At 46.3% G+C, this 15757-nt stretch overlaps 1 protein-coding gene across 1 annotated transcript in view; it reads right to left on the reverse strand.

Moving 5' to 3' along the window:
* NEURL1 (neuralized E3 ubiquitin protein ligase 1) overlaps positions 1-15352 on the reverse strand; it is a 141593-nt gene extending 126241 nt beyond the window's left edge. The window contains exon 1 of the mRNA XM_063163271.1: positions 15226-15352. Coding sequence (XP_063019341.1) covers positions 15226-15310 — 85 coding nt within the window. The 5' untranslated portion in view covers positions 15311-15352. The remainder of the gene's footprint in view (positions 1-15225) is intronic.
* Between the last annotated feature and the right edge of the window lie 405 nt (positions 15353-15757).

Below are 15757 nucleotides of genomic sequence, written 5' to 3' on the forward strand. Positions count from 1 at the left end.
TGAAAAGCAGGTGCCTTATCTGATAGATTTCATCTGGCTGTTAGGGATGCCTGAGTTTCCAGATGTCAGAGAATGGAAAACCAGAGAAACTGCATGTGAACCACCTCAAAGATTGCAAGATCCTTGAACATTTTTTATCTTCAATAATGCAGAAAAGGGAAAAAAAACCACCAACTAAATAAATCAAGAGAGTTAGATTTACTCCAGCTAGAGGATTAAAACAAAACGTAGCATTATTATTTCCTGGATTTATCCCCTTCCTTAAAACAGAGAAGCCACTGATTCCACCATAGCCAGAAATGTGAAATGGAGGTTTTCTTCTTAGAGGAAGAAATTTTGTCTCTTTTTCCATATTTAAGCTTTTAAACAAAGAGAGCTTCATTCTAGAAGAGCAGCTGTGTAATTAAGACAATTTCAGAATGAACAGTGTGAGTCAAGAGCCAAATACTATCTTAATTATATGCATTAATATTCTGCTAAGAAAATGCTTATCAAATGGAAAAAAAAAATCATGTTATTGCACAAGAAAGGCCACTAAAAATATAAAAATAACAGAGAAGGGTGACAGTCCAAGACAGGGCAGGTCATGGCATGCTGTGAAAGCAGCTCCCAGCTGCAGAGGAAGCGCCCAGCAAGCAACAGAGAACACCCCTATCTGAGCAAGCAGAGAGTGGGCACAAGTCAGCTGTCCTCAGAGGTGAATGCTGAATAAGGGACTACTGTGTCAAAGGGGGAGCTTTCACAAGCCAAAGGATTCTTGGTTGTGGTCTGTTCTAATTTTTTGTGAAGAAAATCGGAAAGGACCATTTTCACAGAAACAGGCAGCAGAGCAAGAGCCAGAGATCAGGACAGGCGGGTTAGAGAGAAGTCTCCTGGCTGGACTGGGCACTGGGATGCCATCCTGCTGTGGGGACACATTTCAGCCCTCATCTAGAGACACTCCCCATGGCCAGGAGGTGGGCAAGGAGCCCCTGTGGCCGCCTGGGGAGCCTGGCTGGCAGACACAAGGCAGCAGAGCCCAGGGAACAGGAGCAGCGCAGGTGAGGAGCTGGAGCAATGTCTGTCACTGCCCCAGCATCCCTCCATCCCTCCTCAGAGCCACTGTGTGACCCCGCACTGCTCCCCCGCCCCTAATCAAGGCTGCAGGGCAAAACATCAGCATCCACTGACCAAGAGAGAAAAGAAGGGATTTCCTTTAGGGTTAGGAAGCCACAACTAAGTGTGAAACTCCTGATTCCCACTAGGAACAAAAAAAAAAAAAAAAAAAAAAAAACCCACACCCAAAAAACAAAAAGACCCCCACAAACTCTCAGAAAACCCAGAACTGCCTCCTTGCTTGTCTTGAAACTCTGATTTAAGGAAGTTTGCAACTGCACAATGGCAAGAGCCCTCTGGCCTCAGGTGTGCAAGGTGAGACTGGGGGATTTCTGGCTCACAGCGTCCCCGTGGGGCTCTGCACTCACATCAGCCCAGGAAGAGAGCCAGGCTCTGTGTGTGAATTGGAGCTCTCCAAGGAAAACCTTTGGACACTACAGAGGTGGAGAGGTGTTTCAGAGCTTGCCTCTCACAGCTTGTCACACATGGGGCTGTCAGCCCCAGTGCCATCCCCCGGGGACATGGAAGGGCACCCATCTCACAAACAAACCTGGGATTGTTACTCAGATACACAGAGGGCCAAGGTCTCATTAATTAGCATTGACATTTACAACAGAGACCACGAGACACGAGTGATACAAAGATGGATGAATTCCAAGAGGATTAGGGAGCAAAAAAAAGGCTTGAAGGATGGTTGTTCTGCTTATTCTTGAGTTTTCCTTGTAAAAAGAGACTATTGATATTTGAATTCTTTTTTTTTTCTATTAGAAAGGAGAAAATTGCAGTATGTCTTCTGCCATGTATCTAAATTGCAAAGTGCTACACACCACTGAAATGAAAAGAGGTTGCTTGGACTGGCCAGTCTCCAGTAAAAGGATTTGTGGGTGGGCCTGAAGGTTGCAGATCAGGAGGGGTTTTGCTGAAAGGGTGTAGCTTAGCCTTGGTTCAGAGGATTTCCAAAAAAACACTGCAAAAGTCTACCAGTTGTCTGCCTCTACTAACACAGGGTCAAGCTCATGATAAAATAAACCATCTGCTCTTTCAGACTTTCATCCCAAACCAGAATAAACCTGTTTTGATGCTCTTGTGGACTTGGCTCCTTCCAGTGTCTTTCATGTGCTCCAGTTGACATCATCAGGCATTCACATTCCTTGGATGCGTTCCTCAGGCACCGACCAGTGGGATTCTGCCTCAATTCATGAGTCTTTTCTATATGGCAATGCCAACAGCAGAAACAGCTGCCCTGGTTTTGAGCACTAATTAGCCCTCATTTCTCACTTTCATCTCTACTCTGTTGCTGATCCCTGGGAAAGGGTCTTTGGAATTCAACAGAGAAAGCCAAATTTAGCTCTGGAGAGGTGATCCACTGGCAATGAGAGTGGAACAGGGCAAGATCGCCAGAAGGGGAGCGGATGCTGTACTTAATCCCAGCCCAGAGGCAGATCCTTCACCACCACCTCAACCTCCACATTCTTTCCAGGGTGAACATGGGAGAGTCACACTCACATTGAGCTCTGGGGTCTCCTTTCCTCTCCCCTTCCCAACCTGTAGATTCAAAACTCACCAAGACTCGAATGTGCCATTAGAGAGAAGAAGTGTTAACATCTGCAATCTGCACCTGCTGGAGAGGCATGAGGACACTTCATGTATGTCTGTGTCAACCAGGCAGGGCAGGAACAACCACCTCCCCTTATTTTAAACCTTTATTTCAAGGTTTTTATTTAAACCAAGTCAGAAAACCCCATCACCATTGGTGTGGCTTCCCAAACCACAACACACAAACGTTCACAAGCACTATGAGCCCCAGCTTTCCCCTCTCCTCTTGCCGTCCTGCTAATTGTGATGTCTGGGGCTATAAAAAGGCACAGCACAAGAGCATGCCTCTCCTTCTGATCTGCTTCCGTGTTTATAAGCATGGCTTATCTAATGACACTTAGGAAGTGTTGCCAAGGAGACTATTTGCATCCTGCACCATGTTGCTAAAGCAACACTGCTAAATTAGATGCAGCTCTCTTAGCCTTCACCTACTGTATTTGCATTGCTATTAAAATGAAACAGTCACAGGCTTAAACTATATTTGGGTCATTCACTCATCCAAACACCTGAAAATAGTCCACTGACAGCAGCAATGGAGTTTCCCCTAAAATCTAACACATCTAGGTCTCCATCTCTTACGTGCATTTCAAGCTTGCCCCTCAATGTGACCTGCAGTCAGAACAAGCCATCTTTCATGCTGCAACCTTCCTCCACAGGACACGTTTTCCCTATGTGTTTGGCTTTTATTTGACTGCATCAGGAGATTTTAACTGTCATAAATAATTACAGCATCTTAGCATTTGATGGAGCACAGCAGAAGGCAATTTGTAAGTAGCATTAATTTTTGAGGCACAAGATGGCTCAGAGGCACTGGAAATGCGACAACTTGCCTGGAGTTTATGGGTCAGCTGTTCATCCTCACCCTGAGTCTTGGTTCAGCTGTAAAGAGTCACCATTCAAGGGCTTCAAGATGGCCCATGGAAAGATTAAACAGCTAAACAATAATTACTTGTTTTGCCCTAAATAAAACAGTAAAATGCTCATTATGGAGATGATAATAAAATAGAAATAATTTTAAACTCTAAATGACTAGCTATAAACAAAAACAAAGGCCAGGGGCTATTTTAGGTGTTGCAGAATAAATTAAATATAGAAGCTCAAAAGACTACTGGTAGGAGGGAGAGTGAGCAACCAAAAGGTGGGGTGGCAATGGTTTCCAAGGCAATTAACAGCTTCTCTAGAGTTTGGACATTTGTCAATATGATAAAAAACATAAAATTCAAATAGCATCCCTGCACACACAGACACATTAATGTAGAAATATGGACAGCTGTCTGGAGCTTCACAGAAAATACTATAATTGTGTGACAATGTATTGTATTTATTGTAAATATACAATAAAGATAATTTTACTGTGTTGTTCATGATATCAAGCAATGTCACAAGCAAAGTCACTGAGCCCTCTGACATGCAGTATTTTGATGCAAATCTAGACCAGTGTATTACCCCCACAGGTTTCTGTTCTGATGGTCTGAGCAGTACATTTTGGTCAACGACATGTAACAATGAAATACCATCCCACCAACACCCAGATGGAGTTCTCCATCACTATTTAATATATTTATACCAAAAATAACTCTTGCTTTTAACACTTTCAAATTTAAAAGATAAACTCAGGCAAGGACACAAATACTTGGCATCTGTCACTGAATTCAATCAGCTCCCTGAATCAGAGCAAAAGCACCCTGTTCCAGCTCTGCTGCACTGGGTAATAAGGTTTGGGTGCCTCTTATTAATAAATCTTTCCTTTAGCCCAGAAGCACTACTGAAAAGCACACCTGGGAGCATTTTACTATATATAAAATCTCTGTTCCAACAGCAAATTAGATCTGCCTACAGAATCTAATCAGGAGAAGGTAACTCCTTCCTGCTGAACAGGCTCCAGCACAAGTGAGCCCATGTCCAGAGAGATTTCACCTGCCAGGGCTTGTAATTGCCTGTGCCTGGGAATTTAAGATGGAAAACCAGAATCTGGACTGGTAAAGAATTTCCTAGCAGTATCAGGCTCCAGGTCAGCCTATTTCAGGATGAGGGGATGACAGAGGTTCTTTCCTCCCTCCCTACAAGAGCAGTGGTGAGGTTCAGTTCCTCAAGTTTTATCGTTGCTGTAGCTCTTCCATGAGAAGGTGTGATGAAGGCACAGAAGAAGACTGCTGCAGTTGGCCATGGCTGCAGGACACCTGTGTGCCCACCACCACACTCTCCTGAGCTGGCTGGACAAGGCCAGCACAGTGCTGGTGGAGAGGACACTTGGTGGGGAGGACACCCTGCAGCAGGGGAGCTGTGCTGGGGTCTGAACAAACACTCAAGGGATTCCTAGCTCCTCTCATAGAGCAAAAAAAAGGATGGTTCAAGTTTCATGGGGCTCCAGATCTACAACAGCCACACTCCCTCACGCCTCCTCCTATGGACACACAGCAAAACTCCGTGACAGTTCTGAAAGTGATCTTCAGTCCTCCCTGGGAAAGGGTTGCTTGTGTCCACACACAGAGGCTGCAGAAGGTCCTTTTTAGCTGCCTCTGCTCCAGGGGAGCTTTCCCAGGACGCAGCACTCACCAGAGGGTTCAGGTACCCCATGTGAAAGAGGCCAGGGGAATCTCCAAGGAAGGGTCAGAAATGAGGATTTGCATTACCAGCAAGGCACAGAGAGGGGAAGAAAGGAATCTCCCTGTCTACCAGCTCCTCCTTCTCCCATGAGAAATAAGATCAAAAGGAAAAAAAAAGCTTTTCTCTGTGCTAGCTGTGCCTCTGTGAAATTTTCTAAGGACTTTCTGTTGGTTTTGGATCAGGTCCTAGACCCATGTGGACAGAACTTGGTGTGTCTGGATTATTTATTAGCAAAAGGGTTCCCTCTGCAATCAAGCGTGTAGAACACCTTATTAAAGCATGCTCTGCTCTGAATCTGACCTGATGGAGCTGGCATGAAGAAGTTCTCAGCAGCCCCTGAGAAATGCTGCTGGGCTGCGAATTGTCATTACTTCCCTCATGTCAGCTCCTCCATGGCCTTATCTAAACTATGTCATAAATCTTCTGGGTTTTCTCTGAACTCTCCTCCTCCTAGTGACATTCTGTACTTCTGAATAATGTTGTCTCCATATGAATTACAAGGGACACAGTAATAATGCTCCAGCAGGAGCAAGGGAAGCAGTGGGAAAACAGCTAAAAGCTACACTGAACTGTTTTCTTACTTGCAATCTTCTGTCATACACCGAGCTGGAAGATTAGATAACGAGACTATTTATAGCAGCATTGCTGGATGTGTATCACAAAACCTTTATTGTAAGACCACGACAAGTATAAAATTTTCATTTTGCCTGCTACTTCCCTGGGTCCCAGCTTCGTTTGCAGCAAAGCATTTTTGCTTTTGCAGTGGGGTTATTAATAATGGATGCAGCGTTAACATTTCCAAATTGGGAGTTCACCCTCAGTCAGTGCTCCCACCCATCACTCTGTAATTTCTCCTCCTGGGCTTCAAGTTGGACTGACAGCAGGAGGCTGACAGTGTCTGCTCAGCCACCAAACACACTCTGTGTGGGCAAGAGCAGCCAGAGCTCGCTGCATTCAGTGCTACAGGTCCCACCTGCACAGCTTCTCTGCTTGAAACCCGCAGCCACTTTTTGACCTCTCTGCTGAGCCCTCCAGTGCACAACCTGTAAGGCTGAGAGCAACCATCCTGAGGAGATGCACAGAACAGCAGATGATCTCTGCCCAGCAGATGGTAAGAGCTTTCTTCCACAACTAATGTAAGGCAGATTTCAAGCAGAGGAGCAAAGCTCTCAGCTGTCAGTACTTATCTCTTAGCATCTCAACTCTAAACCTTGTAAAAAAAAATATTCATGCTTTTTATTAGGGAGAACTTCTTGCACCTTTATTTTATCTCATGCTTGTTAAGGATGTCATTGTTGAGGAGTTATACCATTAAAACAAGAACACTAAATGATATACAGAAACAGGAGTAGGAATGTAGAAATCCAGTACTGAACATCAGAGGTAACCTGGGTCCTTCATTAGGTTTTTGCTGCATTTTTAATAAAGAAAGTAAATTTCAACTACTTGTCCACTTTCTGTATTTGATGAACATAATCAATTAGTGAGGAACATTTTGTCTTTTCCATTTTCTATCACATCTATTGAACTGACTCACTCACTCACTCACATAAGAAACATTCTGTTTGCACCATTTACAGTTATTTGTGCCCTGTCTTCTACAGTGACTCAGTATTTCTATGGGAAACCATCTCTTCTAATGGGAAACCATCTCTTCTATTCCTGCCTAGTAAAGACTTGTTAAGTATAAAAAATAGGCATTCATCACAGACAAAAATTATCTTGCAAGATAGATATTTAGAAACACAATGGCACCATTTACCCAAATCAAAGAAATCATGAGTAATACCAATACAATTAATGCTACATTAAAAGATACCACCTACGGAGGAGATTTGAACTAAGTTTTTGATGAAAACATGGAACCTGGATGGTAAATTAGCTCTGTTTCTAGATCTGTTTGCCTTATCTGTCCCTTGTCTCCTCAGAAAGCAGGCTCCCTCTTTGCTAACCCTAACCCTTAGCTAACTGCTAGCTACTGACCCCAGCCACTGCTTTGATGAACAGATCTTCCCAAGCACTGGTGCTAGATATAGGATGTGTGGTGGTCATATAATAAAAATTGTGAGATTATGTCAATAGTGAATCCATGCCTACACCCATGCAGGAACATCTGGAAAGTGTCAGTGTTACCAGTGTGAAACTCAAATACTAAATACAGAGGAACAAGAGAGGAGGGAGACTCCACAAGTAATGTCTGTACTTTAGAATAAATTTTTACTAAAATGTTGTTATTGGTTTTTTAACAAAAAGTTTACATCAAGTGAGTTTTTTGAAACTAAAAAACCTGCCATGGAATTTTATCTCTGAGACTGGCAAAGAACTATTAATATTTACTTTTCAAGATTTTGCATAAAGCAGCACTACAGTTTAACCCGACAGTTTTCTGAGAGCTGAGATTCCTTCCCTATGCTTCAGCAAAAAGTTGAAATGAGGTGGACTAATGGAGGATTGTATAAACATAATGCCACCATGGCATCCTCTGCCCTATAATTTCAAAACAAAATCCTATTTTAATCCTGTACTTGAAAGGCCAAATAACCAAGAGTGTAAACATGAACTAGCATCTTCTAACAACATACTTTCACAATCTCGAGCTCCCCATGAACAAATGGAGATGAAAACCTATTCTCACCTCAATTTTAACCACAGTTTTGCATCAACCCAGATCTTAGTATGGGTAAGTATTCAAGTGTCTGCCCTCCTCTCCCTGCTCAGCTTAGCAATGCCCTGGTTAGCCAGGCCAAAAGGCAGCCTAAGGTCATGGATATGTCACACTCACAACAAAAGTTTTAACCACAGTTAGACCCTAACTTTCAGTGAAAATTCAGTTCTCATCCCCAGAACTACTTTGGTATTTGTGGCACAAAAGTGAGCACCAGCATGGTGCTGTGATTAAAGTGAGAAACTACTTTGGGATTTGGCAGTCTTCAGCACAGCACTGAGCACCTGCACACTGCAGTGATTAAGGTTAATCTTAGATCAACCACTTCTAGATGAAGACAATCCTGAAACACAAGTATTGTGGAGCCCACTCCTTGACACAGCTCAGAACTGGATTACTCAGATGTCCTAAACTTTCAAGGCAGACCAAGTCAGAGCACGTGTGGATCCCCAGCTTGAAATAAGTAGCCCCTGTGAAGGTACACACTGTAAGTAAAACAACATGTACTTACGTACTTGCCACAGGCAACAATTTCAGCACTGCAGAAGTGCTGGTTCCTGCAATTATCCTAGCAGCAGTGGGTAAGAACAGCTGCCAAACCGGAAATCTTCCACGCCACTGTATGAGAAATCTTCCCAGATATGGGAATAGCCACAAAACCTGCCATTTCAACAGTCTAGGAAGCAAAATGAAGCAGGGGCTACTTAGGCTTCTGCCATTAGGAGGTCACTGTAAGCAGAGAGAACCTGCTTTCTCTTAGTCAAAATGAGCCCACAAATGGAAAAGCAACTGCATCAGTCAAAGTCACAGTGTGCAGGAGACACAGTCACATCCAAGAAAGCTTGTACAGGGACCTGGTTACAATCTCTTCTGCCTCCCAAATAAAGCCTGGATGTTCTGTGAATGGCTTTGACACTGACATGGCAATGAACCACCCTGTAAACAACCAGGCAGGGATACTTAGGATAAAGAGGATGGATCCAGCTAGAGACCAGCCAACACGAGAGCCGGCTCTATGCCTCCATCTACCACTGCAAGGTCTGAACAACCCAGCTGCACCTTTCACTGAAGTTTAAAGTTCTCATTTTAGCACTACCCTTATCAGCTAAACACAGGTAGCTTTAGGAAGATGCCCTTGGGAAGTCAAAATGAGAAGGCCAAATGGTCTTTGTCACAAATGTCAAAGGATTCCTCTTTCATGACTTCTTCCAATCTTCCTTAGAAGTGGATCCATTTTAGCATCCATAGCATCCATCAAGAATGAACTCTACCAAGCAACTACCTACTGCAGGTGGCTACAGTCACCTTTTGTTCATTTTATGTCCTCCAAATTCTTGTACTGGAAGGGACAGTGAACAGTGGAGCTCTGCCCCTTCTTTACTTGCAAGTCGTTTCCATTCTAGTTGTCCCTTTTTCCAGAGACAACAGTCCTAGTTTATTCAATCATTCCTTATATTAAATTAGTCCAGACTTATGACCATTCTTGTTACTCACCTCTGAATCTTTTCCAGTTCTTCCAAATCTTTCCTGAGATTTTGGAAGGAGAAGAACCAGAACTATACATAATATACACATTTACACAACAATCTATTAATGGCCTCTATTTTCCTCTGTTTGGCTTCCCTTATAATTTCTAGTATTTAATTTGCTTTATTTAATTACTGAGGCCTGGCACTAATATTTTTAGCTCAATCATCCAACTGATGTTTTGGTTCCTACTGGTTTTCAGAAGCAGACTTTCCTGCACTTGAGAAATATAGAGGCAAGAAACCAACTACATGATTTCGTGGGAAATTTGTGAAAAGCTGCAGCAGTACCTGCTTCACCAACAGGCTTCATCGCCTTATGAAACAGACAATAGGAAAGGAAAAGTAAGATCAATAAATTGCTGTGTTTGAAACATTGAGCAATTTTAGGCAGTTTAAATGCAATAAATCAAAGTTCAGTAGCTTGGGGAAAAATCTAGTGCCTGGGAGAAGGTCATACAAACCTGACAACCTCAGGCAGGAAAAACCTTATACCCACAACCCAGACAGGTCAGAGGGAGACAAGCATACCCTTGACAGAGTAAAAGCAGAAGGGCAGGAAGCAGGAGGCATCCTTCAAAGCCTTGAATGATGAAACTTCTGACTCTGTAAGGCTGGAAGAAAATAATATAATACTTCAAAGAAGAACCAATTATGACAGCAATGGGAGCTGAGGTTATCTCACAGCATCACTGTTGGTATCCCCACAATGCACTGCCTGTGATGTCTAAAAATGCTTGTGATACACCCCAACTTCTAAGCCCTGTGACCATCAGTTGCTGATAACCTTTTACTCCCCCCTTAGCTCTATCTAAAGAGTGCACAAAATGGAGCTGGCAGCAGGACAGCCTTTCAACAATAAACAATTATTGAAATGCCTTCACCAGCCAGATTACTATCTTCTATGTGTGTTTCAGAAGCTCATAAAGCACCAGGGAAATGGAGAAAAAGTCTGACATGTCTATGTGTCAGTGGAATATAATGTTTGGAGCAGCAACTGCAGAAATGCAGGACTGTGTAATCCTGACTGGTGCTCTCCATGGGTGAGGGAAAGCAGGAAAGCCTCTGCCTTCTTGGCCAAGGCTGCCAGTCTGGGGGCTGCAGCCAGAGAGGTGGTAACACACCTCAGCAAACCACTGCTGATCCTCACTGACTGCAGGTGTCCCAGCAAAAGGACTAAGAACTGCTCTGTTGAGGTGCCAGGCTGCTTCATGTGATACTCTGAAGTATAAACCCCAACTCGTTCTACAGACATCCCCCAGACCCATGAGTAAAAGCTGTCTGGATGAATGAGCAATAAGTACAGGCAGCCATAGGAGCACCCAGCACAACGTGACTAAGATCTTGTTGGAGCCTCCGGATGCCACTGGAATACAAATAAAAAAGAGGAACCCATGAGTAATCAGCACTGCTGAAAAGAGGATCCCTGGCAGCTGGGGCTGATTCTGTAACACTGTGCATGCATCCTTTTGCAAAAATATCACAGGTGCATTCACCTATGAGAAAATCAACAGGAAGAAATCCTGCTTGCTGCCACTCACTCTTCAAGGCAAGAGGGGCTCAGGAAGGAGTACCAAACCTGAGTAGGAGGCTGGAGGAGAGGATTTAAGAGAGAAGACAGTAATAGTTTTTAGCTTTTACAATGTAATATTGATCTCCTGTCTACAGCAATGGCTAAGCCCTCTTGAAGCTGACACAAAGGAGGATAAAGAGCTACATGTCCATGGAGCACAGGAGATGGCATTCAAGTCCTGTGTCTCACTTCTGACCCAAGGACTAGAAAAACTTCATTTCTTTATCCTGGCCCAGCACATATGGGAGCTACACCACAGCTCAAACAGGGCACACAGCCCACATCTCACAGGAGGAAGAGTTAAACACTTCCAGCAAGGTTGAGCAGTACCTAAGGAAAGAATGCAAAAGCCAGAGACTGGGAATATGTAACACTAGGCAAGGAGGGGAACTTAATGATACACCAGGATTAGAAAAAATGGTTAATAGAGGAGATAGAATAGACTATCTTGGAAGAACCTTGAGGGCAGGAAAGGAGTTGAACTGAGGATCCATCTCTTGAGAAATAATAAAACTCTCCTTGGCTGGAACAGTTCAATGCAGACTGCCCTGACACAACTAAATAAACAGTACACAGAGCGACCGATGAGAAGGCTGATCTTTTTCATCTCAGAATTCAGCAGATTAGATACAGCTGGAGTTTTCTCACTTGGCTTCCCTCCAAACAGCCATACACACCTTGTTTGATAGTTATCACAAACCATATTTCAGAGAGGGTGGACAGCAAAAATTTCCTGGAGTTTATCTGGCTGCATCCTTAAGGAGATTGTTACCAGATAATCATAATCTTTTGCACAGCATTAGGAAAGTACACAAAGGATCACCTTCTGTCACCCCTGACAAACTACATCTGGGTTATGGGAAGGGAAATACTAACAGGAATTCTGAAAATAATCTCACCTCAACCTCCCCATCATGATATCACCAAGTGAAAATCTCCTTCCAATCACTGGCCAGGACTTCAAGGTAAACAGCCACATCAGGACCATGGCATCACCTGCAGTCCTGGAGGAGTTCAACTTTCACTGTCTCCAAAAGAGCAAAGCCTGTGGGCACAACTATGGCCCCAAAGTCTGGATTCATAATGCAGATATGACATACTGCTCTGGAACAGATAGATAATTCCAAAGTGCTCAAGTCTAGTGGTTCCTAGTGAACAGTTATGTGAAGTGCTTTTATAAACAGCTGGACATAATAGATTTTAAAGTATCACCTTACTCAAAAGCAACTTGAAAATCATCAGCCTGGGGTTCCAGCTTTGTTATTGCAGGTACCTTCATAAAGACCTGCCTATTTCAGTTACCTGGTTTTAAAACTGCAGCTGAAGCCTGAGAGTCAAGTTGTGTGCTTTCCTCCTTTTGCAGGACCATCCACAGCAAAGCAAATATTCTGCCAGCCGTGTCAGCCTTCGTGAGATTTCTGTCTCATGCCTTCAACACCAGAAGTATCACATGGTCTTCAGAAGATTTATGTAACTAAAGGTGACCATTTTTAGCAGGACTAAGAGAAAGACATAAAAATTTCCAGCACAAGTGGGCGACAGCTCTACCATGTGCAGAGATGTTACTTCTTACTTGGGTGAGATGAACTTGTAAGGCACAGGGACTGAATTCAAAGTGTGCAGACCACTTGGGGAAACAATGCAATCACAGCTGCTTCTCAAGCAAGAATGAGCTCTAATCACCCCAACACCAGGTCAGGAAGAGGGTGTCCCAGAGTATTACATGGTGGCCAACTTATAAAAGTTCTGTATCCCTAACACTAAGCCAGACACTGAAGGAAGAACAACTGGGGACCTTCAACTAAAATATACTTTACAAAATGTTAAATGGCAGATATGTAACAAAACTGTGTGACATTCATACTTTCACTGCTATGCCTTGAGTCCATTTTACAGAAACCTGTCAAATGCAATCAGACTTGTTTATTCTGCATTTAAATAGGACCTGAGGCAGTCTGGTTTCAAAAAAGACAGAAAAGGCACATATTGTCCCTGGCAGTTGCTTAGTTTTTACAACAAAGGCAATGCCTTGTTCATTCTTTATTCCAAATAAAAATTATTTCAATGCTCTGTTGCATTAGAATCTAGAGAATATTTATGCTTGCTGCCTCAGCACAGGTAGAAAAAGAATTAAAATGTAAATTAAAGGAAGAAATATAGAAACAAAGTGCCGTTAACACACAACTCACTGCTCCCACCCCCCACAATCAGGTGATTCATACAGAGCATCCTCCAAATCTCACGTAAGCCGCTGTTAATGGATTAAGTGGCAGTGTCCCTTCTGGCTTCAGTTTATCAATTCTTATCTGCTTAAGGTTGCTCCAGAAAGACTTCCAGCTGACAGCATGATTCTTAAAGAGACAAATCCTCCCTGGCAGTTTACAATTGCATACCAACAACCACAGCATTGCGTGTGCCTTCATGTTTGCACTGATAGAGGATGATGGTTCACTGCTTAGGATTCAGCATCCCCCTCCTTTCCAGTCTGATTTGAAGCACCACCATTGCTTGGGCTGAGTTTCTCACTGACTTTGTCTGTGACACAGCAATGAGCACTCCTAACATCTCCTTGCATGGCCATGATAAAACCACCCTCAGTTCACACAACTGCTCCAAATCACCCAAGTACAGACAAAGGGGGCAGAGAGATTCAGCAGAAGAATAATGCAAGTATCAGAAAATCCTTCCCCATAACAACCAGTTGCCCAGCTCATCATTAACCATTTCCACTCCTCTAGATCATGCCAAAGAAGTATCCAAAAGCCCAGCAAAAAATGAGGGTGAATAGCAGCATTCCTATTTTCCATGCTGGTGGCTGCAAATTCTGCAACACATAGAGGAAGCTGCAACAAGTTATAATCTGAAATGGCTGTTAGAGCAGCACCTTCCCTCATTCCCTGCTTACAGAGAGATGTGTGACATTCCCTGCTTACAGAGAGATGTGTGACATCCTCTACCCCCATTGGCGAGTGTCTTTGGCTGTGAAAATGACCTTAGAGAAGAGGTACCCAGGTAGTGCTGAACACACACAGTGTGTGTGTACTGCTGCCTGAGCAGACTGTATTCATGAACGATGGGCTATTTTCTGCTACCACCCTCCCAACTTACAGCAAAAGGGGTAAAAAAGAGCAGAGACAGAGGAGACCTTTGGCAGGTTCTCCTGCCCACATTACCCAAGTGACCCCCATCCCATTTGGTGCCAACAGGTCCCCAGGAGTTCAGAAAAGGGATGGCATCCTTTTGAGGAACGGAATAGCCACATCAGCGAGACAAGGAACCCCAAATACTCCCTGCCCTCCTCCGAACAGGACTGACAGTCCCATGCACACACACATTCATGGAGCTCTCAGAAGAGACGCCAAAGCAAAGCCTTCATTCACCAATAAGCACTCGGGGACTCTTGGTGCTCTTACTCCCCCAAATCGTTGTCCTTTGCTTTCCTAGGTAAGGAAAGAGCCGTGCACCCATCAGCCGCCCATGGGGCAGTGCTGGGGAAGAAGTGACAGCGCTGCGAGCAGGGCAGGGGGCTCACACCGCGAGAGGCTCGGGGTGCCGGGGATGCACAGCCTGCCCCAGGGTGTCCGGGGTGCCTGCCCCAGGGTGTCCGGGATGCCTGCCCCCGGGTGTCCGGGGTGCCTGCCCCAGGGTGTCCGGGGTGCCTGCCCCCGGGTGTCCGGGGTGCCTGCCCCAGGGTGTCTGGGATGTCTGCCCCAGGGTGTCTGGGATGTCTGCCCCAAGGTGTCCGGGGTGCCTGCCCCAGGGTGTCCGGGATGCCTGCCCCCGGGTGTCCGGGGTGCCTGCCCCAGGGTGTCCGCGGTGCCTGCCCCAGGGTGTCTGGGGTGCCTGCCCCAGGGTGTCTGGGATGTCTGCCCCAAGGTGTCCGGGTGCCTGCCCCCGGGTGTCCGGGGTGTCTGTCCCAGGGTGTCCGGGATGCCTGCCCGGCGTGGTTGCTCAGGGTGCTCTGTGTCCCAGGGGTCTAACCCCACTCTGGGCTCCCTGCGGTACCCGGGATTTGTGTCCTGCCGGGTGCCCATCCGATCCCGTGGTGTCCAGAGCATCCATCCCGCTCCGGGCTGCATCGGGTGCCCGCCTGGAGGGGGATGCTCGGGGTGCCGGGGATGCCGGGGGCGCCCGGGGTGCCGGGGGTGCCGAGCGAGCCGTACCTTTGAGGCGGTGGTGGCGGGCGCGGTGCAGGCGGCCCTGGCCGCCGCGGGGCAGCGCGGGGATGCTGGAGAAGCGGCTCCCCATGGCGGCATCCGAGCCGGGCCGGGCCGGGCGGCACCGCGCGAGGTCTCTGTCCCCGGGGCTGTGGCGGCTCGGAGGGCGCCGAGAACCGCGATGCCGCCTGCCGGGCCCCCCGCCCCGCTCGGCTCGGCTCGGCTCCGCTCGGCTCGGCTCAGCTCCGCTCCGCTCCGCTCGGCTCGGCCCGGCTCGGCTCCGCCCGGCTCGGCTCGGCTCGGCTCGGCTCGGCTCGGCTCCGCCCGGCTCGGCTCCGCTCGGCTCGGCTCCGCTCGGCTCGGCTCGGCTCAGCTCGGCGGGGCGGGGCGGCGGCACCGCGGCCCCCCCGCCGCGCCCGTCGCCATGGAGACACAGCTGTTACGCCGGGGGCCGCCCCGCCCCGCCCCGCCCAGATGTGCCACCGCTGGCGCGACAGGTGGGGGGGACACGCGGGGCCCCCGCCGACCCCCGCTCCAG

Source organism: Melospiza melodia, chromosome 9 (genome assembly GCF_035770615.1).
Source record: "Melospiza melodia melodia isolate bMelMel2 chromosome 9, bMelMel2.pri, whole genome shotgun sequence".
Lineage (NCBI taxonomy): Eukaryota > Metazoa > Chordata > Aves > Passeriformes > Passerellidae > Melospiza > Melospiza melodia.